This window comes from Colossoma macropomum, unplaced genomic scaffold (genome assembly GCF_904425465.1).
Source record: "Colossoma macropomum unplaced genomic scaffold, Colossoma_macropomum, whole genome shotgun sequence".
Lineage (NCBI taxonomy): Eukaryota > Metazoa > Chordata > Actinopteri > Characiformes > Serrasalmidae > Colossoma > Colossoma macropomum.
Window position 1 is genome coordinate 39,045,809 of NW_023494785.1, and position 25,583 is coordinate 39,071,391.

A 25,583-nucleotide genomic window follows, 5' to 3' on the forward strand; every position below is an offset into this window, starting at 1 on the left:
TGTGAAGAGCTTCACCAAATGGGTTTCCATAGCCAAGCAGCTGCACACAAGCCTACCTAACACTACCCACTAAAATGCATAGTGCCAACGATAAAGGTTTTTGAAGGAGGGTTAATGCTCTGGGGCTGTTTTTCAGGGTTTGGGCTATAGGCCCCTTAGTTCCAGTGAAGGGTACTGTTAATGCTAAAGCATACAAAGACTTTTTAGGCTGTTATATACATTTCACTTTGTGGCAAATGTTTGGGGAAGACCCCTTCCTATTCCAGAATGCCCATGTCTCTATGCACAAAGCAGGGTCCATAAAGACATCATTTGATGAGTTTAGTGTTTAGGAACTCCAGTGGCCTGCACGGAGCCCTGACCTCAACCCCATTCAACATGTATGGGATGAATTGGAACACTAGGCCTTCTCGTCCAACATCAGAACCAAACTTTTGACAGAATGGGCACAAAATCCCCACAAACTCCAAAATCTTGTGGAAAGCCTTCCCAGCAGAGTGGAGGCTGTTATAGTCACAAAAGGGGGGACCAACTCTATATTAGTGCCCATGGTTGTGGAATGGGATGTCCAGCAAACTGATGGTCAGATGTCCACATACTTTCGGCCACAGAGTGTAATTCCTCAAACACAACGAGCTCAGTATTTATTAATAACTAATAAGACATGTGGCTCGTCCAATCAGATTTTAGCAGTGGAAGTATCCTTTCTAGAAATGCAGATAATACAAACCGCATCACTGCTTGGAGTTCAGTGAAATCTCCAGCGCTGTGACATTTTCTCTGGCAGTGTGTTAAAAAGACCCTCACACTTCGTACCACACTCCCGTCGAGTAAACCGAGGAATTTCAACTACCTGACATTTCAGCTGCAGCCCAACTCAGCCGCAGGAATCCCTCAAAGTGCTGGAGCTCTACAAAGAGTTCCTCTGCTCCCCGAGAACCCTTGGAGTCCGCTCTGGCCATTCTCTTCAGCGTGGCATTTCTAACAGTCTGCTTGTGATGTAACATTAAGGCTTTGAGATCCGTTCAGAGTGTGGAATAATAAAACAAGGGCTACAAAGATGTTCTGTCCTGTTCAGAGAAACATTTCGACTTGTGAGCGAGTGACATTTGAGGCGGCTTTGATAATGAGTGGGAGTGGGGGTGGGGGTGGGTTCCAGACATGGCAGAACAAAACACCACCGTGAGTAAACAAAATAGGGGAAAAATGTGCCACAGAGCACTTTTTGTTTCCAGTGGGCATGCTCTGGTTACATCAGAAGAATTTTAAGCAGCTAATGGTAAGCCCCTTAACCCTCCTTTCCCACTGTTAGGGTCCCAAAGGCGACTGCTCTCCATCAAAGGTGGATTATGGCTGGAAGTGCTTGCCGTGTATCTCTTTGTGTCACGCCAGGAAAGTGTCTCCATGCAAACCCCACCAGTAGCGCAACGGGAGAAGTGAAAGGCAGAGATGACTTATCGGCTGATCTGAGGCTTCCAGGGGTTGGGTTGGTTGCAATGACATTTCCTGACCTGTAGGTGGAGAACAGCCCTGCTTTTGGCACCTTGGCTGGCTCTAGACATTTGAAGGCCTTAAGCACCATTTACATACATACACCGGTCAGGCATAACATTATGACCATGTTTCTACACTTATTGTCCATTTTATCAGCTCCACTTACTATATAGGTGCACTTTGTAGTTCTACAGTTACAGACTGTAGTCCATCTGTTTCTCTGCATACTTTGTTAGCCCTCTTTTACCCTGTTCTTCAGTGGTCAGGACCCCCATGGACCCTAACAGAGCAGGTACTGTTTGGGTGGTGGATCATTCTCAGCACTGCAGTGACACTGACGTGGTGGTGGTGTGTTAGTGTGTGTTGTGCTGGTCTGAGCGGTTCAGACACAGCAGTGCTGCTGGAGTTTTTAAACACCTCAGTGTCACTGCTGGCCTGAGAATAGTCCATTAATCAAAAATATCCAGTCAACAGCATCCTGTGGGCAGCGTCCTGTGACCGCTAATGAAGGACTAGAGGATGATTAGCTCATACTGTACAGCAAGAGATGAGCTATTTTCTCTGGCTTTACATCTACAGGGTGGACCAACAATGTAGGTGCATCTAATAGAGTAGACAGTGAGTGGACACAGTGTTTAAAAACTCCAGCAGCACTGCCGTGTCTGACCACTCGTGATTGACTTCTGGTGTTTGTTACCTCCAGTGTTAACTTGGACTCTGTGGCCTCATAACAATTACATTTAATTATGATTCTTTAGGAATTCATTTAATGTATCATGGAATTTAAAGTTGATTTTGACACATTGCGTGTGATCATAACCATAACGTTTTTAAAGTTGATGCAGTTGAATGGTCAACTCGACATCGTTTATATACTCCTATTGCTTAACAGGATGTAGCCCCACTTTCATGATTGGAGATTGTTGAATTATGCCTTTTGAATTCACTTATATGTCTTTTTCATATTTGTAATGGGAGTCAGGTATGGAGGGAATCAGGTATGGAGGTCCAGAAATACGTTAGCTTTAGCTGATAAAGGTCTCTTTAAAAGAGACTCCTCCCAGAACATTTTCATGTACCAAAGCAATGTGGTGTGGGCTTTAGGAAAATGAGAGCTGGGCTCATATTCAAAAAGCTTCTCAGACTAGGAGAGAATCTAGGATCAGATTCCTCTCTTATTTACAGTGATCTTACTGACGGGATCCTAGATTAACACACCTAATCTAGGAAGCTTAATGAATACAGGCCCTGCACTCTAGGCTTTTTTATGCTATGCTGTACTGACCTCTAGAGGAGCAGTACGTAGCTCATAATCTTCTACATCAGCATTTCTTTTTAATGAACAAGCATTAAGAAGCATTAGCTCAATACATCAAATCAATGCATTAAACGTTCACATGAAACTATTGGCAAATTACAAATTAAGAGTTTTCTGTATACCCAAGTCACACCATTAACTTATGCTCTAAATCATGAGTGGGCAAACATGAAACTGTCTGGTGCAGGTGGTCTACAAGACTGGAAACCACCGAGTCACTGATCTATTTTAACCACAGTAACTCTGAACTTGTTCTTTATAGCAAGCCGTTTTAGCTTTTGACCATTTTTTTCTTGATATCAGGAATTCAATTCACATTTAATTCTTACTTGTCAAAATTTTATTTTTACTAGTGATAATTTATATCAAGAATTTAATTGTTACTAGTAAAATTACAAACTATTCATTTTTACTTGTGAAAATTTGATTTTTACTAGTAATAACTCACATTTCACATGTAAAAATTGTATTGTTACTTTCAGAAAATACAATTTTACTAGTTGTAATTAAATTATTAAGTGTAATTAAAATCTTGATATCAAAAATTGCATTTTCACTAGTAAAAATTTAAGCCTTACTGGTAAAAATGTTTCCCCCATTAAAATGTATGGGGAAACTCATGAATTATCACTTGTAAAAATTAAATTTTGACCAGTAAGAATTAAATTTTTACTAGTAAAAATTGATTTTTCATATGTAGAATTTCAATTTTTGATATCAAAAATTCAATTTCGACCAGTAAGAATTAGATTTTTACTTGTAAAAATGTCATTCTTGATATCACTGGTACAGTGGTCACCTCCCCCCTACCACTAATGTATCTGATACCAGCCAGTCCAGTTGCCAGATTGGGCTTGAAACTAGACTTTGCAGAAAGGCAGATCTCCAAGACAAGGGCAGGTGATCACCGGTCAAGTGCATATTGAATACAATATTTTCTTTTTGTAGCACTTTGTACAACAAATGTTCTCCCAAAGCAGGTTTCTAGAAATAACTGTCCAGACCCCTAGTGATCAAGCCTAGGGGTGACTAGAAGGAAGAATAGAAGGAAATGCTCTCTAAGAGCACGTAGAATAAACACAGAGAGGCACCAAGACTCAAAAGAGGAATGTGTGGAAAGAAATTAGTGTTGCACCACCCCAAAATGGTGATTCATATCAGATGATTGACTGTAGCATTCAATAGCTTAATTATCACTACAAAGAAAGGTCCACACCTTCAGCACTATACTGGTTTCCATGAATTAACCAGGCAGACGAGAACTATTTAAGACAAATGAAACCGAAACTGCATTTACACTACAAAAGCAGCCTCATTTACGTCAAATGACTCTTTGTCTTTGCTCATGGATGCATACTCTTTTCTATATATTTGTAAGTACAATGTCAGAAGACATTAGGAGTGTAAATCTGAAGTGGATTAGTGAACTGGACAAATATGTCAAAAGAATTTCCACTTTGAATATCTGAGGATCAGTTCAACTCTGCTGCAACCAGAGTATTTTCATATTCTTACTTATCATATTACTGCTTTATTGTTCTTTTTCACTACAACACCATCCACTGATCAACACAGGAGAGCGGAGTTATGATAGATGCAGTATAAGTTTAAGAATGTCCTGTTCTCCAAATATGGTCTATCAGCCGAGACATATTTGGTGTCAGAAGTTTCCTTATTTTATTTTGCACTGAGGCTGTGAGGCTAATGTTCACTATGCAGCCAAAAGTGTGAGGACACCTGATTATCACACGTATACAAGCTTGTTGGACATCCCATTTCAAAACCATGGGCAATAATACAGAGTTGCCCCCTTTGCGGCTATAACAGCTCATTCAGTCAAGAGTGGTTGGTACAATGTAGTGGGTAACACCTTCACCTTCTGCACGGTAGACTGGGGTTCAATCCCCCACTTAGGCCATCACTCTGCACAATACCAGTAAGAGTCCTTGGGCAAGACTCCTAACACTACCTTCGCCTACCTGTGTAAAATGATCAGACTGTAAGTCGCTCTGGATAAGAGTGTCAATCAATGTTTCAGCTCATCCCAAAGGATTTCAGGGGGTTTGAGGTCAGGGCTCTGAGCAGGTCACTGTAGTTCCTCCATACTAACCTAATATATATGTAAGTATATATTCGAAAGTATACGTCCAGTTCATCAAGGGCTTTACACTAGATGTTGGAACGTTGCCAGGAAGATCTGATTGCAGGCATAAGAGTGTTAGTAAGTATACTTTATACCCCCTTAGCTGATATTTGCGTATATATATATATATATATATATATATATATATATATATATATAGGATCAAGTTATGATTAAAGATGATTAAGGATCATGTTATGATATTGTTATGCTATTTAAGAAATTAATTGAGATAGTAAGAAGATAAATATATACAAAATCATCGTCACTGTCTATTAGGAGGATGTTGTGCCAAAATTTTTTTCCCTAAATTTCAACATATAAAAATAATACTTACTTTTAAGTTTGGAATTTTTTTTTAATGAAACAGTGCTGCCCCACGTTTTCATGTCACTAACGAGACACGAAGAGTTTTAGTCCATAGCCTTTTAGCCAGGAAGTGAAACTGCATTGCTGCCCCTCATGGCCACACAGTGAGCAGATCCCATTGCTTTTGAAGTAAATGTGTCCCAAAGTCTGAAAATCAGTGAGTAACATTAGGAACTGCCATTACCAAAACACATATTTTCTGCAATTAAGTAAACCTTTTTGTGTTTTAATGAAAAATATTATGATTTTATGTGTTTACAACTGTTTAAGCTGTGTTCGCTACTGTATCGCTACTAGTCATGTAATGGCTAGAAGTGTTGAGTTATGTTCAAAATTAGCTAATATTGTCACTATTTAAACAGTCACTACCAAAACATTTGGTAAAATTTCAGCAGTTTAAATGCCTGTATTAGTAGTGATATATATACATCGCTGTTGTCGGAAGAAAACCTCCAAAATGGTGACTTTACAGGAGAAGGAAAAAACCTACTTTACTTTTAATGTAAGTTAATGGAACCAGACTTTTTCCCAAGTTATTTTGGGTCGTTTCTTTCAGTCCATTCATCATGAAATTTACACACAATGTAAAGAACAACAGACATTTTCAAACTGTCAAAAACTAGGAAACGTCAAAAATGGAGATACAAGGTTTTCTTCCGACAACAGTGATTTATATATATACATTTAAAAGGGTATCTAACAGTTATTCAAAAATCATTACATTTATTATACATATTATATTTATTATATGTGCTTATACTGGTTTTTTTTTTGCAAGTTTTCTTGTCCTGTTTTTTAAAACTAGATATCAGTGAATATTTTTTCCCCTTGAGTCTAAAGGCACAACTTCGGCGCCTGGCTAGTGTGTACATAACTTCAGTGGCTGTGCTGTACTGAAAGTGGAACATTTTCTCCAGGCCATATCAGGAAAAAAAGGCCTTGAGAAGTAGGTCACCAAGACCTGACACAACATAGTCTAATTTACTCGGTGATGGTTTGCCACGTTTTGCCGTGCAGCAACATGAACGGCTCGAGCGCGGCTTGATGAAAGACACGTCACGCTGGTATTTCAAGTGGAAGACTGAATTCCAGGAAACGTGAGTGATTTGATTTTAAATCATGGCTTAAACCGTTTGAACATTTCGTGCATGAAAAGGCTCTGAAATTAAAGTCCACACATTAATGGTAACTATATCAGTGAGTAAATTAAGACTTAAACAGATTAACATGAGGGAAAAGCCTCCTGTCAGAAATTCTAACTGAAGAATCATCGGAGGTGTTTACTGAAGGAATTGGAGTGGATTGGAGAATCCCCTTTCAGAATGTTGTGTAGTTCAGGACTAGGCTTAATCTCCATCTGGGAAACCAACCCTTGAAGTCATTATGAGCAACATGTAATTGAAACTCTATATAAGACCACTTGGCATTGATCCGTTGTTTCTGCCAGACACTTTTTGGGATATCAGCACCATTCCAACTCTGGAATGTTCGGTCTGATCGGGAATAGTGTGCTTGTATAATTAGACGTACAGTTTTCATAATAATCATTAACATTATTTTTCCCTACAGAAATGAATGTTGGGTATATAAGTTATATAAATGACATTTCACGTATATCACAATGAAACACAATAGTACAGCAGCAACACCTTATTGCCATGTGGGATACCATGGCAACCACGTAGGAACATCCTCACAACAACCTGGCATACCATAGCGACCAGCTAGCAGTCACCTAGCAACTACCTGGGATACCATGACAACACCCAAGCAACACCCTAGCAACCACCTGGGATACCACAGTAACCACCTAGCAACAACCAGAGATCCCACAGCAACACTTAGCAACCAACCAATTGCGATACCACAGCAACCACTCAGCAACATCTTACCAAACACCAAAAATATCAAAGTAATTGTTTGGCAACACCCTAGCAACCACTTGGGATACCATAGCAACACCTAGCAACCAACCAATTGCGATACCACAGCAACCACTCAGCAACATCTTACCAAACACCAAAAATATCAAAGTAATTGTTTGGCAACACCCTAGCAGCCACCTGGGATACCATAGCAACCACCTGGGAATTGTTTAATGTTCTGCTCAACCATTTGGTAGAGCACATTTTGAGTCACTATATATGCCACAAAGTGCCATCTCAACTGTTTGGTAGACATGAATATTTTTAAAATTGTGGGGTCAAAAAAACGAAAAAAAAGCACCAATTGTTTTTATTATTGCCCCAAACAAATAAAAAACACAAAATATGAAAGTCCATTGCTTTTAAAGGGTTAAGCTGAGCAATCACTCTGTATTTTCTTCAGGAAACGCTTTGTACTTGTTCTATAGTACATATTAAATGCATTTTTTGTAAATAAAATACATTTTTAATATCAAATAATGATATTTTAATCTAGTTTAATATCTTTTTTGAACACATAAATTGTGGCTTCATTGTCTCTTGTTCTCGATTCCTCTATTTTTGCATATTTGTCACATTAAACGGTTTTAGTTCCTAATACAAAATGTACTATACAACAAAAAGAACACAAATGAAACACAAAACAGTTTTTAATGATAATTTTATTTATTATAGAAAAGGTTTGCAACACCAACCATCACCCTATATCACCCAAACATGCCCCTTAACACCATCTTGACACTTTTCTTTAAGACAGCACTGTATCTATGCATCAAAACACTTTAAACCAAAACAACACATCCTTCCCTCTCACGCATGAAGACAAAACCCAGAACGAAGAACAGTGTCACAATGCCATTGGTTACTTTACCCACAGAAGTAGATATGGAGATATGGGTAGGATGAAGTCCTTCAAAGCAGGTATTTGAGAAGGATCATTAAAGAGTGCCTGAAATGAACTGCACAGATGAAAGTGTGGTGATCCTGTGCTTCAGTACTAATTGAACGCTTCCCCCTCTTCAATCTACATCAGAAAACAGGCTTTGATTTATCAGACCCCCACACAGCCCACTTGAGTTATTCACAGCTGTGTGCGTACTACAAATAGGGTCTGTAATTGGCAGGCCTTATCATTCATTTAGCCTAATAGCGGTTTGGGGGTTGCAGTCATCTGGAAAATGAAACAGAAGAAACACTCAGAAATAAACAAATAAATCCACTGGATCACATACGCACACCAGTGGCCACTGATTATAACAGAAATAACCTAGAAGAGAAACTGTACTTTATTATTTTAATATTACAATAACAATATAATAACAATAATAACATCAACAGTATAAATTAGGACTAATACCAAAGATGAAAGAACAGTGTGTGTGTACATATATATATACGCCCTTGTATATGTACACAATATTGTATTTTACAGCTATACTGCATATTGGGCACTTTATTTATTACTGTGGAATCAATACTGCAAATGTAAACTGTTATTGTAACACTGTAACTGTAACTGCAATACTTTATATACATGTATTGTAATTCTTTGCATCTATATGTTGTCGGAATATAACCTTCTATCTCCAAAATGGCAACTTTACAGGAGAAGGAAAAAATCTACTTTACTTTCAATGTAAGTCAATGGAACCAGAATTTTTTTGGAGTGTGCCTGTAAAACTTTCTGTCCATTCAGTTAAAAGAGCATTTATGAGGTCAGGCACTGATGTTCTGGCTCGCAATTGACGTTCCAATTCGTCCCAAAGGTGTTCAGTGTGGTTGAGGTCAGGCCTCTGTGCAGGCCACTGGAGTTCCCCCACACCAAACTTGTCAAATCAAGTCTTCATGAACTCTGCCTTGTGCACAGGGTCTCAGTTATGCTGGAACAGGAAATTGCCTTCCTCAAACTATGAGAAGCATATAATTGTCTAAATTGTCTTTGTATGCTGTAACATTAACGTTAACCATCAATGGAAAAACAGCCCCAGACCATAATCCCATTATCAACTTACTTTACTGTAGGAAGGCATTAAGTAGGCCTGTGTGCAGCTGCTCAGCCACGGAAACCCATTTCATGAAGATCCGGATGCACAATTCTTGTGCTGATGTTGCTTCTAGAGGAAATTTGGACTCTGTAGTGACCGATGCAATGTTTACGTGCTTCAGCACTCGGCAGCCCTGCCCTGTGAGTTTGTGTGGTCTACTGCTTCATGTCTGAGCTCTTGCTGCTCCAGCACATTTCCATTTTACAATCATAGCACTTACAGTTGTCTGGGGCAGATTTAGCAGGGCAGAAATTTCACAAACTCTATTGTGGCAAAGGTGGCATCTTATGACCACATTTAAAGTCTGAGCTGAGCTTTTCAGTACAACCCATTCTAATGCCAGCGTCTCTGAGGATAGTACAACAGTGCGCTTGATTATTATAATGAATAATTAGGAGAGGTGTCCACATAATTTTGGCCATATAGTGTACATCTAGTATCCTATTACCACCGCTGCGAACAATTCTCACAAGTTTCTCTATAATAGAGCATTTCGCATCAAGCCAGGTAGAACCTTTACATTATGCGTGGGTTAAAAATGGTTCTTTAAAGAATCATCCACTGAAAGGTTCTTTATTTTTACGAGTGTAGCCAAGCAAGAACATCATGACTTTTCGGAAAGGTTAATGATGCTCCATTCCCGGCCCTCCACCTGTGGGTGCAAATTGATACGTACTGTACATGAGTTCATCCAGTGATAAGTAGGAGGAATACAGTCCCTGCAGCGGAAGCTTCTGGAAGACTGAGTGCTTAACAAGAGACAATTAACAGATGCACAAAAAAACGGCCCCGAAGGGACGACGGGCGCTAATATAGAGATGCCTCATCACAGCTACTAATCCTAACATTGATGCGTGCCTCTCACTCCGTCTCTCTGAAGTGCCCGCTTCAGGGGACAGATAATAGATGCTAAAACAGGAAACCGTGGTCCTGGGTTTTCTTTGAACTCAAGTATCCCTTAGAGGTTCCCTTTCAAGAGCCGTTCTATAGGCTAAGTATCAATTAATAGCACATTATCTGCAAAGCTCAGGGACCTCATTTATTAAAGCCGCTCTACTTTCTCTCTGAACTCCGGCGGACATGGAAATACTAGCAGCAAATTATGCTGCTTGCCTACGCATGTTAATAAATCAGGTCAGGATACCCCATATAAAAACATTATGCTAATATTAGCAGGTTAACAAATGTATTTCAGACAGTGGAAGACCACATATACACATTTTAGATTATTTTAGTATTATCTTAGGGCCTAGTTTTTGGACTAAACTGCAATGCTAGTGGTTTCACTCCATGAAAAATCTCATTGAGTCTAGAAATCTCATTGAGTCTAGAAATCTCATTGAGTCTAGGCTCTATCTGGGTCTGAGAAACCAGCCCTTATAGGCCCATTCTAGCCTAAAACTATAGTATGTTATAGTATTGATCATGTTATGCAAGATTCTGTAGCACAGCACTGTATCTCTCTTCGACAGTTTGACAGAATTCATGCTTTTTATTCAAATTCGCGCCCCAAATTCATGGAAGCGCGAACAACACTTTTTTTTTTAGATCTTCATGGTCATAAAATCCTTCGCAAACATTGTATGGACCAATACCATGGTAGAGCGAACAAGGACACAGCAAGTAAAGTAACTAATGTTAGCTAGGCTGTGGGTTAGCAAACTGTTGCTACAGATAACCAGTTGCCATAACAAACATTAGCAAATGAAACAAAACAATATTGTCTATCGGTTCTGTGAAACAGCAAAGTTAAGTTAATGTTACCCACCTATCAAGCAGAAATGGAGCAACCTCCTCATCCCTTTTCATGCCTTTTAACTCACGATTAAGATGAAGTCAGCTTCTTTTTCACCAGCTTCTTGTTTGAATTTTCCCATTTCCACCTTACATGGTGGAACAGCTACATTCTGGCACCTCATGTTAGCATAAACATTGAAATATCCGGAGCTACGCAACCAGCGCAGCTAACAGGACAGTCGGGAAAGAACTGTCCTCCTGCTTCATGGATGGATATTTAAATTTACTGAAAAGGCTAAAAGGGCTCACATACAATCGCTTTTGTAGTTCTGCATCTTTTATGTTGAGCCTCTACCAAAGCCATAGGTCATGAAGCTAGTGCAGTGCATGCTAAGCTAAGATTAGCACACAGATTTAACATGCTAACAAAAACAAATGCTCAAAGCTTTGAAAACAAACCTTGTTAGTTACAGCTCTACATATTACAGCCAAATAGGAGCGAAATATGTAATAATTTACTTCAGGAAAAATGTTTTTTGTTAGTGAAATTAATATGAGAAGGATGAAGTTGGCTTCCTATTCGCCAGCTTCTTATTCAGATTTCCCTGTTCCACCTTAAATGGTGCAGCAGTTACGTTCTGGCACCTCAGGCAAAATATGGCTTAAATGTTTTACGTCACTGATCAATTCTCAGAATCGACTAAGCTGGAGAAATATGGGCCACTAGCTGATTTGGCTTTTAGGTTATAGTTATTTTCACTTATCCATCGTTTTATCACTCTGTAGACATTAGCTGACGTTATCGTACCCTGATAGCACAGAAGGAACAATACAGTTTATTCAGCTTGGACATTCAGCTGTGATGTTCTCCAACAATTCTGGACACATCCACAAATTTCAGGTTTGGTGAGCTGAAGTGGTACAAATGGTAGCATTGCTAAGGTTATTGATCGTCTCTAAGGCAGTAGCAGATTTGTTTTACCCGTTGTTTGTGTATGTCTGTTTGGAAATCGCTGTGGTGTCAACCAATCTTGACTGCTAGCTAAGCCGCTAATCTGTCGGCTAATAAATACAAGCTAGCATTAGCGTCACTCTTACCTCAGTTGTCTAAGAAAAAAATAAAAGTAAACAGTGAGTCTATCTTTATTCTTTAATCTTTATTTTCCCTTAGGCCAGAGAAGAGATGGCAAACTGAGGTTAGATCTCTAGATAGCGAGGTAGCTACTGTGTTGACTTGTTGTTCTCCTCATCTGATAAGTCATTTCTGCCATTCTGTTGTTTGATTAAATCATTCTCTCCATTGTAACGATGATTTGAAGACAGTTACTGCAGTTGTACAGCTACAACAAGATAGCTAGTTAGCAGTAACATCGACAGTATCGGAGATAACCTGCTTTCAACAGCTAGCAAAAAAAGAAAAAATCAAAATGACACACTACCAAAAGCAGTTGTAGCTTTTCAAAAGCCCCTCCCACCTTCAAAATACATCATCAGAAGGGATTTTCCTAGTCTTTAAACCCTAGTTGTAGATTAGGAGATCTGCTCTAGAGACCACTGTGGCACAGTTGTACTCTCTTAAAAAGAGTTCTTTAAGGGTTCTTTAGTAAAGGCAGTGGTTCTATTTAGAACCGTGAGTTCTATGTAGAACCATTTCATACTTAAATGTTTCTTCACATGGGAACCCCAAAAACTCCAAAAGAACCTCAAAATAAGTTCTTCTTATAAGTAGTTGTTAGAGTTAATGAATGCAATGGAGCTTAACAGTTACTTAAATTAAGTCTAGTGGATTTTGGTTGAAGTGCATTAGCTAGCTATGTTACATTAATTACCTTGGATCAAGTAGCTCTTGATTGAAGTAGTACCTTCTGTACGGCTGTAAGTAAAGTACATTTCATAGTTTTGATCCTATGCTCCTCATCTGTCTCTTTCAACGACAGTCTCTGTAGCACAATGACAAAAGGAATCTTATCCAAGGCTGATGCATCCGAGGAGCTCACTGTTTGTGTTTTAGTCTTTCATGGGAATCCCAAAAACTCCAAAAGAACCTCAAAATAAGTTCTTCTGTTGTTATAAGCTTGACATCATAACAATAGAAGAACCCTTTTTGGTGCCATATAGAAACATTTTCAAAAAGGTTCTAAATAAAACCATCTACAACATATTCTCCATCAATCTGAAGAGTTTAGGCATCTTAACTGTTTAGGCATGAAATGGTTCTATTTAGAAACTCATTGCCTCTAAAGAACCCATCTTTTTTAAGTGTGTAGGAGACTTTGGACGGTTGCGTAAACTAATTTAATTGCAATTATTTATAAGAATATTAAAAATGTCATGATCATGACAGGCCTAATTTCCATGGTCAATAATTTCACCATTACTTTGCAAGCTGATGATCATATCTGAAGATGCTTTTCTTTTCTTTTCTTTTCTTTTTTTAATTATGACAAGACAAAGTCTTAGATCCTTTAACACTCTGGCTGAAAACGACATTAACCACATGCGCATCTCTGATCAAAATGCATCCGGTGAAACTTCAATAGAACTTCACAGATCGAGGTATTGACACTGGAAAACTATGGTAAGCAGTTGTACTAACCTAAAAATGTCATGCGTATTTCCTAATGCTAATAAATAATTAGTTGTAGTGGTAAGTAGCTATCAAATAAAATAATGGTAACAAATTCTAATGACCTATAAATAAAATCATAATTCAGATACAAAATCAGTTTTTTTTTTTAATTTATCGTAATAAGGAGTCCAGCATAGCATCTGCTAATCAACATATCACCTCAATTCTTTTAAATCCTTATATAGTTTTATAACATTACACTCATTACCCCAAAAACAACAAAGTCCTGCTGAATTGATGCTGTATTAGTGCTTATTATTCATTTGTTTCTGCTGTGTTTCTTATGTGTTATGTCTTTAAATGGTCACACGCGATGTGATGTTATGGGCTATAATTACAGTGAAAGTAAATGCTATTAGAGCCATATCTTGTTTCTCAGTTACTGCATCTCACATCAGGTGAAAACATCAGAATAAGTTGGTAACTGCACTGAAATTATGACCAATTGAATTATGAAATTACTTTATTATGGTCTCTCATGCTTGTTCTATTACTTTTACATGTAGATCCTCCTACAGACAAGTGTTGATAGCCAAAAACAGATGAGGTAAGTATCTTAGGGTTTCAGTCACGTGATTTCTGTTGTGGCCGCCATATTTGGGACCGAATTTCTGGCTTCGCTGCTCCGCATGAACGTAACAAGAGGTGAAAGACGGCTAAACCTACTCATCTTACTTTGGAAGTGAAAACGTTCTTCGACAAAGTCGATACCCCCCCGCCAGAACTCCTGGTCCCACTTAAACTGCCGGAAAGCTACCAAATTTATGTTTTCCTGGCATTTATATTCATCCCTATTCTGGAGAGTCTCTCAAAATTGGTATGACCAATCATGAAGCAGTGCAGTATTTATCTTCTGTGCTAAACTTCTAAAAGAGTAGAAAAGGAAGAACTGAAGCTACAATGTGTAGCAGAGAGAACCAATAGGCAGCTTTTTAACAAACGTCTCTTTATCATAAACAGAAAAAACAGACTACTGGGTTGCATTCCTGCACATTTCGGAACTCCTTAAAATCCCAGGCTTATTACATACTAAGGCTTATTATTCAGTTACCACAGTGACTTCAGTGCAAACTGGTTGAGCTATTCTTTGGTTATAGAAGTGTATAATAAAACTTTGGGCCTGCCAGAGGCTCTGGGCATTTAAGGGGTTAAAGAAACATGAACCCCAATTGCCCTATGTATTTAGCAGGCTGTTTACCAGTAAATTAGTAGTATCTAGTTTATTGTCATCGTCATTAGGTTACTTGTCAATTAGCGATCCAATGACATCGCCCTATTGCCAAGGCCTACATAGAACTAACTGTGTTACAACTAGAACGAATGTCTGTCACTTTAGTTTAAAGGCACCTTATATCAGTACAATGTCATTTCCTTCACAAAATATCTTGTCATATTTGCGAATACTGATATAAGCTGTTTATATATACTTAAGCACTGCTTTTTAAATGAGTGATTCAATGCTTATGCAGGTCTCATGACTTCCCTATGTAGGCAGCCTTCAAATAAAGTTTTACCACAGTCAGATTTTACATGTTTAAATGTTTTCTTTAGTGCTCCTTTTACGTCAAGGAACCCTGTGTTTCTTAGGAGTTCTGGCACAGTGCCACTGTTACATAACTTTGTGGCTTAGTCGAGCTTCAGTAAGCACTAGATGGAGCTGCTGACCTGTTTCTTCCTCAAATCTTGCACAATGGATAGAAACTCCTGCAGTGTCTCCTTTGAAAATGACTACAGACTACTGACCTATGACAACGATAGGTATTCGTATCCAATGTATGGCTGTTTTGGACTTTGGCATTTCTATAATGTAAACAGAAAGGATGGATACTGTATTAAAGATAAAGTTCGGGAAAATAATCTAATTAACACAGTTTCTCTGGCACCAGACTGTGGTCGATCATCCAACACCCATGTTTGGTGTCTGACGTTTGCTTGTTGAGTTTAGCACTGGACAACAAGTAATTGCTAATAAGTATACTTTTTATATACTTATTATATACTTATTATATGTAAACTTGACCAATTACAATTGCCAATTCGAATTTAAACTTCCTAAATCATCACACTCTTACCTCAAATCACATTGAGTTGTTAAGTAATGTCAATTTCAAGATGGCTGCTACTTTTTTTTTTAGCTATGTGGCATATTTTGGTCCATTTTTATACCACCCCATTTCCAAAAAAAGCTGGGACGCTGTGCAAAATGTGAATATAAACAAAATGCTATGATATGGAAATCATTTAAACCCTATATTTATTTGAAAATAGTACAAAGACAACATATCAAATGTTGAAACAGAGAAATTTTATTGTTTTTTGAAAAATATATGCCCATTTTGAATTTGATGCCAACAACACGTTCCAAAAAAGTTGGGACGGGGCAACAAAAGGCTGGTAAAGTTGTGTAGGGACAAGGCCAAAAACCAGTATTTGCTCACAATGATTTTTGTGCCCTCAGACAGCACTGCATTAAAAACAGACATGATTCTGTAGAGGAAATCACTGCATTGGATCAGAAACACTTTTGAAAACCACTGTCTGTGAAAATAGTTCGGCGCTGCATCCACAAATGCAAGTTAAAACTCTAAAAGGCAAAGAAGAAACCAAATATACTCAGTATCCAGAAACCCCGCCGCCTTCTCTGGGCCCGAGCTCATTTAAAATGGACTGAGAGGAAGTGGAAAAGTGTCCTGTGGTCCGACGAATCAACATTTGAAATTGTTTTTGGAAATCATGGACACTGTGTCCTCTGGGCTAAAGACCACTGAGCCACTGAGCACATGAGCACTATGAAGGCACCATTAATGCTGAAAAATAGATACATGTTTTGGCAACATGTGCTGCCATCCAGATGCATCTTTTTCAGAGAAGGCCTTGATTATTTCAGCAAGACAATGTCAAACCACATTCTGCATGTTTTACAACAGCATTGCTCTGCGTTAAAACAGTCCGGGCGCTAAACTGGCCTGCCTGCAGTCCAGACCTGTCACCACTGAAAACATTTTGCACATTATGAAATGAAAAATACTGCAAACGAGACCCCGAACTGTTGAGCAGCTGAAATCCTATATCAAACAAGAATGAGAAAACATTTCACTTTCAATATCACAGCAACTGGACTCCTCAGTTCCCAAACTCTTACAGAGTGTTGTTAAAAGAAGAGGTGATGAAACACAGTGGTAAACAGGCCTCCGTCCCAACTTTTTTGGAACGTGTTGTTGACATCAAATTCAAATGTGCATATATTTTTCAAAAAACAATAAAATTTTTCAGTTTCAACATTTGATATGTTGTCTTTGTAGTATTTTCCTTTAAAAATATGCTTTGCTTGATTTGCACATCATTGCATTCTATTTTTATTTACATTCTGTACAGCATCCTAACTTTTTTGGAAATGGGGTTGTGGATAACAGTATGCCATACAATATGAGAAACCACATAAACAAGTCTATTTGAGATTACCCAACAACTCAACACTGAATTTGGTATGCAGTTTACATAGTGCTAACTGGTGAGGTATGAGCATCCATTACTTGTTGCTACATTAGCATCATAGCTCCAGTGCTGAAATGGAAGAAGCAAATTATAGACACCAAAAGTGATATCTGAGTGAATATAAGGGGAAAACTTTGTGAGCTATTTTCCATGGAACTGCGAGGAGTTTGTAATGTATTTCTGCGTATATGATATGGGTGTGTATTGTAACAATGCACTAAAACAAAGCTGATCTGTTGACAAACCACATTTTGAACCCCAGTTAATAAGAGCATCTGTGTGTTTATTTCTATATGTATGAATCTTTTGTGTTCCTTTACCTACCCTGCAGTAACATTACAGTCTTACCTACCGGCCGCTAACACTCGTCCTGCAACAGATTTCAGTAGAGCTCATCGCTTTGCAGGCCATGATCCTCCACTATTGAAGACAATGTCAAGAAGACAAACAGTCAGCCATTTCTTTTTGCCATGAACTCCATCAACCACAGTGTCAAAACACCACAGCAGATGTTAAGCAGTCACTGCCTGTATGTGACATGGCTGTGGGCACATGGAACACCCATCACCGTTGCTCAATGTTCAGTGTGCAGTACAGGATGGAACAGCAGTTCCTAGAAGTGCCTTCTATTATTTGTAAGCAATTGGATATGAACAATTTTTCACTGGAAGAAATTGTAAAGTTTTCTATTTTGTTCATCACTATATATATACATACATGTATGAGTCTTTGACATGATATGCTTCATTATTTTTCCCAAAAATAATGTCATAAATACATAAAATAGATGCAATTATTCAACAATACAACTTTTATGTGAAACAATTTTCATTGCATCTATCTTAAATTCATTTTAGTTTCTTTTTGCCTCCAAAGGTCTACAAATGTCAGGTGGCGCAACCTTTCAACCATGTATGTTGATTAAGTGAACTATCAAAAAGAGGTAAATGAATACATAAATAAGGCATGATTTTAAGTTTGAAAAAAAGTTTTTAAGTTTGATTTTTCGTAAAAAAAAGTATAAATTTGACTTCAAGGACAAAGGTTTCTACTGGTGTCTAAGCAGATACCTGTTTAGTTTGAAATTAGTCTGAAAAGTCAGGTGGCACAACCAGATAGGTCAAACAGTGCAGCCAGGCCAGTACACTTTCAATAATTGAAAAAGGCAATTAAAAACTTTGATTTAAGATTTAAATGCATATATATATATATATATATATATATATATATATATATATATATATATATATATATATATATGCAGATATAAAAATGCATGTCATGTCCTTTTTCTTTTTAATGGAATTTTTAAAAATTGTCACTTATTTGTCACTGACCCATATGTATGTATATGATCATGATCATGTATGTATATATCTATCATTGCTGTCAGATCAAAACCTTATATCTCCAAAATGCCCCCCCAACCAAATAGCAGAGATCAAAGTGGCAAGACTAGGGCTTCTGAGTGAAAACAGACAATGTCCTATTTCTTATTGCCATCTTATTCAAGCAACGATGGATACGGCTTCGGAAATGTCAGCAATCCCACCTCCTCCTTGATAGGCCTCATCACCTCAGTGTTTGGCACTGGCTGCTGTAGCAACACGGGGCTAGCTGCTAAAGGGCTTTGCATGGAAATGGAAAGGGGGGGGGGGGTCTTTCCGAGCATGTGGCCAGCTCCTGGAATGTCTGTTGGGTACCAGTAATGTTTACAACCTTTGTAAACATATACATGCAGTGGCGGATCATAGGGGCAACTCAGATGCGCTATGCAGACAGTCCAGAAGCTCGTGTGATGGAAAAAAAGTAGGGGCGTCACATGTCGGCGTTAGGGAGGGAGTAGCTGCGGCTCTGACGGAGACAAGGGCTTTCTATTTTTAGGGAGACTGGAATGTACACAGAGGCCTCATGGAGAGAGAGCTTGACAACAAACACCCCAGCACGATCCCCTATAAACAGCCACCTTCTACTCTTTCAGATTGCTTCAAAGATACAAAGAGAACTCAGAAAACGTGAGAGAGAGAGAGATGATTCACAGTTTTGTGTCTGCATGAGCTTTGCCGATACAGAAGCAGACACAAAAAAACATATAGGATGTGCTACAAGTTGGCTGAGACCAGGTAAGACAAGCTGCAGCTGAGAATTTGGGTCTCTAAGGGACTGGGTAGACAACCATAGCATAGAGCTAACTGCATGGCAACTGGAACTTCTTCGATCGTGTTGTATGTGCAGTCCTCAGGGTCTGCGTTGACAGTTATGGGGGGACAAATACTAGTACATGAGCGGTACATGAAGCCAACAGGATGACCGAATCAATGCTACATTTTGCCTGCCACTTGTTGTAGAATAAAAAGTAAGACCACAGAACAAAAAGACATTTCAGGTTTTCGGTTCTTTCCATCTGGTACCCACTAATTAAAATGCGCTGTGATATGATTGGCTCCTCAACACTAACATCGAGTAAGAGTGACCGCTCATGCTGGTTGACACATGGCAGATGAATTGGGAACACGATGATCACTCGCATCTGTCTCAGGTCTCACAAAAAAGCATAATTTGTTGACGTATTTAATGAAATTTTCACATGTAACTATTGGCTCTGGGTAAATGCTAAAATATGTTTAATATTAATACCAATACCCCTATTAGTTTCTACCATAAAGATATTCAATTTTAGTACCCAGCGCTAGTATTTATTATATCTGTAATCCGTCCATTTAATTGAACAATTAGATATTCCAAGTGTTTCCACATGAATTTTATGTTTATATATAGTTCAATATGGTGGGATTTTAGATCTCACACATCCTAATAACCTAATGTTGTGTCTGGAAGCAAAAGTGACGAAGACCTAATACGTCTTGATGTTGTTAGTTTCTATGTTTAAAATGGGATTTTAATAACTATACTAATACCACTAATCATAATATTAGGTCAAACTGTGGGTGTGGACTCTAGACCTAAATGAGAACACCTGATATGTGGCTTAAAACCAGTACAGCTTTTGCTGAGAGACATGAACTGTAGTCTCCACTGATCGTAAAAACATGGTTTGAAGACAAAGGGCCTTATTCGCCAAAAAGGCATTTCTAAAAAAGACATTTCTTCTTAAAATCCACTTATGCAGTTTTTACAAAGATTCTGGCAATCTCCAATTTTTTTCTTATTTGGGATTTGGTCTTAGGTAGGAATAGAATCTACACACACTCAAGAGCAAGTTGTGAACAATTCCGGAGTTTAAGAACATGTCATGAATCTGAAGTAGACTTTTTCTTAGGACCTTTCTCAAGAACAAATTTAATCAAAATCCTAGGAAGATATTGAGGAATGAGGCCCAATAATCTTGTTGTCTGAACAAAGACCAAAAAAAGTCAAATTACTGACATGCAATGTGTCTTAAACCTGTTGTCTCCTCTTACTGACAGCATAGATGGACCTTTTACAGAGGTCCTGCACTATAAAGACAAAGAGCTGGTGGAAACCCTGCCCTTACAGTTGAACAACTTGAGAAAGAAGCAGATCCTCACAGATGTTGTCCTTTGCTCAGACGGCAAGGAGATCCCCTGCCACCGGAACGTTCTGGCATCCAGCAGTCCTTACTTTTTTGCTATGTTCTGCAGCAACTTTCGGGAAAGCCAGCAGGCCCGGGTGGTCATGCAGGGAGTTTCCCATGACGTTTTGAGTAGCGTTGTGGACTATGTTTACACGGGGAACATCAGCATCACCATGGAGCTGGTTCTTCCTCTGATGCAAGCTGCTGCTATGCTACAGTATGGAAGGCTTTTTGAGGCCTGCTCAACCTTTCTTCAGGCCCAGCTCAGTCCCGGCAACTGCCTGAGCATGATCCGTCTCTCAGAGATCCTGCACTGTGCCAGCTTGCAGGAGAAAGCTCGAGAGTTGGCGGTGAGAAGCTTCTCTGACGTTGTGTCTTCCGAAGACTTCTGTGAGCTCTCCCTGCATGAGCTGGTGGGATACCTGGAGGATGACCAGTTGTGTGCTGAAGAGGAGCAGGTGTTCGAGATCCTCCTAGCCTGGATCCATCATGATCCATTCGTCCGCCATGGTGCCATCCATGATCTCTTCCGACGAGTGAGGCTACGACACATCCATCCATCCTACCTCTTCCAGTTCATCGCAAACGACCCACTGGTGCAGTCCTCCTCCCTGTGTACAGAGATCATTGAATCAGTTCGACGTCTTCTCTTTTCTGTTGGCTCCCATTGCCCGGGTGATCTGCAGCCTCTCTGGGCAACTCCACGGCGCCACACCTGTAAAGAAGCTCTTGTGGTCGTGGGTGGTCGGAAGAACAACGAACGCACATCTCGAGAGGCACTGCTTTTTGATGAACAGTCGCAACGCTGGCAATGGCTAGCTAAGCTCCCTGTACGACTCTACCGTGCCTCCTACGTTTGTATGCACAGCATTCTATATGTTCTGGGAGGCCTGGTCATGAGGGCTGGAGGAGGCAGCGTACCTAGTGCCATAGTATACACACTGTCCCTCAAAACAAACCAGTGGAGAATGGCCGAGTCCATGCTATCTCCCCGATTTGCCCATCAGAGTATCTCCTATCTGCATTTCATCTTCGTTCTTGGTGGGGTTACAGGTGATGGACAAATTTCCGATGGGGTGGAGAGGTACAACACCATGTTCAACCAGTGGGAGCTCATGGCTCCAATGCCCACTGCAGTCCAGCACCCTGCTGTGGCAGCTCATGACCAGAGAATCTATGTGTTTGGAGGGGAAGATGCCATGCAAAACCCAGTAAGACTGATACAGGTAAGGTGACCTAAGATTCTACACATCAATGCTCAACTAAACAGAGTTTTAGAAATTTGATTCAGTGACCTGATGACTTCCCCGTAGGTATACCACATTGGAAGGAATCTCTGGTGCAAAATGGAGAACAGGACGGTGAAGAATGTGTGCGCCCCTGCTTCAATTATTGACGGCAAAATCTACATCATTGGAGGTGAGTCGGGCAATTGAATTAACTGAGAGAAAAGAATGTCAAATCAGTAATTAAACCCATGATTTTTCTTCTGCTTTCACAGTCTAGAAATTGTTTCTTCCGTAGGTTACACAAGAAGAATGGTGGCCTATGACATCAAGGCGAACAAATTTGTGAAATGCGAGAATATGAAAGAAAGGAGGATGCATCACTCAGCCACTGTCATCAACAACAAGCTCTATGTCACTGGGGGCCGCTACCTCAATGGCCATGACGTTATCGAGGACTCAGACAGCTTCGACTGCTATGACCCAGAGACAGATACGTGGACATCGAAGGGCACTCTTCCATTTAAACTATTTGACCATGGTGCAGTTCCTATGGTGTTTGTTTCCGACAAGACTTTTCTCACATGAATACATTGCCTTAGCTTGCAAATGAACACCAGGGGCCTATTATACGAAGCAGAGTTTCAGCTTGACTAAACATAACAAAAGCAACCACGGTTATCTGGTTTTACAACTTTGGTTAACAACGTTTTCTGTCAACCAAGGTTTAGATACTCAAGCTGTGTTTAATCTTTGTGCACTTGCACATGAAATCGTGATGTTTTTGACAAAAATATTGGAGTAACTGTTTTGTTTTAGTCATATCTATGTATTTTTTTCACTTGATTGATGCCACAAATGTCTCAAAGTGACCAGAGGGCTGTCAGAAGCGTGTTTCTGATTGGTCAGTAGCTTGTCCTGATTGATCCAAGATCTGTTTACAATCCAAAATTCCAAACTTGACATGCCCTGGAGCAGGTGGAGTGCACATCATATGTTTTGCAGTAAAAAGGGATCCATCAGGGTTAGATGGAACTTAGCAAGGCAAGAAATCCTGCTTCATGGGACAGGTTGTTGACAACCCTGACATAGAAAAGTGACTGGAAACAACACATTTCGAACAACCACAACATAAAAATACATTTGATAGGCCTACAATGCTTTGGTGAGTATAGGTTGAAGTTAATGAGTAGCGAAGTGTGCAGCTGTTCTACTCAGATGTGGAACTCAATCATGTGCTACATGATCTGGGAGTGGAGCTGGACCTCCTATGCACTTAATAACTCAGCAATATTTGTTCTTGCTAAAACAAAGTTCACACTTACAGAGGAATTCAGCAAAACTTCATTGCTGAGGTTCACTCTGGTTCTGTTTGTCTTGAGTGGAAGCCCTTTCAAATAGAATCTACATCCTTTGAGTGCACATTAGATTAAATTCTAATCGAATTTCACTCCTTTATCCTAGAAGTAGCACTTAGCACTGAAGAATTCCTCCATGCACCTTTGTCCAAACACATTCCCACAACTTCCTACTCTACTGGTTTCTTCTCCTGATTGATTCCTTTGTCCTTTTGGAAAAAAAATGTTTGAATGATATTTGCATTGTTGCTCAAAAAAATAGCAATAAATGAATGCTAGTTGGGAAGCTGATATATGCTAAAAGCTATTATATACTAAAGTTCCTGCCTTGTGAATCAGGAGATCATGATCGATTTTATTTTTAATTTAGTTCTGAAGCTTCACTGAAAGGACTACTGACCATTCACTTGAAGTATTCACTTGAATTGTCCGCACACTGTAACTGTAACAGCGTACTTAGCTGCTCCTTTTATATATAATTTGAATGCACAATGTGTAAAGTCACTTTTGCAACATTTTATATGTACTAGTGTTTGACTATTTGAAGTACCAGGTTTGAAATAAACTGATTTGTGATTTATTTTAGAAACACTTGGGAGTTTTTCTTTCTGCTTGGACCTCAGCATTTCTGTCGAAGCAGCTACTATGCTGGTATGACTCCAGCAAGCTAAGAGTTACCACATTTTCCACGGCTCAACCATTCTGAGGAAGGTGTGATGACCTGTTAAGCCGGGAGGGCTCGCAGGCTTGCATATCTTGGCTGTGTTGCTGCAGTCTCATCGTGCACTGGAGCATCAACATGTCCAGACATGAAACAGTAAATCACTGAGGTCATGAACCAGCACAGGCTTGTTCTATTGTTGCATGTGAACCTTACACAAAGAATTTGTCAATAGAAATCCTGACTTGCCCTTATGAATATATTGTGTATCAACATGAACTAAATACATTTTTGTTTGATATGCAAATTAAACATTATTTCCACCGCAGTTCAGTGTTGTTGTTGTGTTACTCGTCAACATACACTAAAGTAGCTATAAGAATTTGTGGCCTCCAAAGTTCACATAACCATGTTGAAGGCTACGTTCACATTACAAGCCTCATTGCTCAAATCTGATTTTTTTGCTCAAATCCGATCTCTCTGACACGATGGTTCACACTCGTTTAGGTAAGTGATTCAAATCTGTCATTAATGTGAGCAAACCAGTAATAACCTGGTAATGTGAACAGAGCCAAAGTGGCACAAATCCATATATTGGCTCTAAAGTGACTCAGACCTGATGTTTTCAGGGCTGTGTGGACACACAAATCGGATCCTTTCAAATCTGACCTGAGCCACTTTGGCTGTGTTCACATTACCAGGTTGAAGTGGCATGAATCTGATTTTTTGCCCTAAAGTGACTCAGATCTGATGTTTTCAGGGCTGTGTGGACACGCAAATCTGATCTTGTCTAATCTGACCTGACCCACTTTCATATGCAGTCCTAGATCAGATACGTATCCGATTCTTGGCCATGCGACCTTAATGTGACACTCAGATCGGAATTCATGTGCTTTTTTTCCACTGTGCGTGTGCCATCATTCAGCGTTACCATTCAGTTGTCTTCTCACAAGAGAAGGATGGACAGAAACACCTGTAGATATTGTCAGATCTGAAGCAAGAGTGGAGCTTGATTTTCTCTCAAAGATGAAAGTTTTAAGAGTTGTTTATCTGATGGCGACAGTTTTGCTGGTCTATCAGATCTTTCATTCTTGTCTTTAGTAGCTTTTTGAACTGTAGTTTTGGAAAGTCCTGCTTTTTTTAATGTATTTTGCAAGTGAATTATTGTTTATCTATCCCCATGAAAAATGAGTAACTTCTACTTACTGGCCATATCCATTGGAAATCACTTGAGGCATCAGTTGTTGTTTACAATAAGCAAATACAAGTGAAAAGGTTCTAAACATAGGCAAGGCTAAGGACTGAAACAAGCTGAGAGGGATGAAGGCTAATTGAGGAACTGATGTATGGTAGTTATACTGTTAGTAGAAAATCTCTTCAAAATCATTTGTGTTGTTAAGACATACTGAAAGTATACTTTGTTTTATCCATTATCATATTTGTACTGAAGCACATAGCTGCATAGTTGACGGCTAAAAAGGTGAAGTGAAATTTCCCTTTAAGACGTGACTGTGTCCATGTTTTTTAAATGACATGGTATGAAGCCAGTTTATATTTCCCTTGCTAAAGGATGTTCTAGCGAGTGGAAGATGCTGGAGGGTCCAGGAACCGGGCACTATAGGTGATC

General features: G+C 39.2%; 1 protein-coding gene across 1 annotated transcript; it reads left to right on the forward strand.

Moving 5' to 3' along the window:
• Positions 1-18,927: 18,927 nt before the first annotated feature.
• klhl38b (kelch-like family member 38b) lies at positions 18,928-24,281 on the forward strand. The gene is made up of 4 exons (XM_036593933.1): positions 18,928-19,278; positions 20,584-21,937; positions 22,025-22,130; positions 22,236-24,281. Exons 1-4 carry the CDS (start codon positions 19,253-19,255, stop codon positions 22,523-22,525), a joined length of 1,776 nt encoding a protein of 591 aa, XP_036449826.1. The 5' UTR covers positions 18,928-19,252; the 3' UTR covers positions 22,526-24,281.
• Positions 24,282-25,583: the final 1,302 nt, after the last annotated feature.

Coding starts and splice junctions, on each gene's coding strand:
- klhl38b (XM_036593933.1), top strand. CDS start 19,253: ATGTGCTACAAGTTGGCTGAGACCAG. Junction 19,279..20,583: donor TACAAGTTGGCTGAGACCAG/GTAAGACAAGCT, acceptor TCTTACTGACAG/CATAGATGGACCTTTTACAG. Junction 21,938..22,024: donor ACCCAGTAAGACTGATACAG/GTAAGGTGACCT, acceptor ACTTCCCCGTAG/GTATACCACATTGGAAGGAA.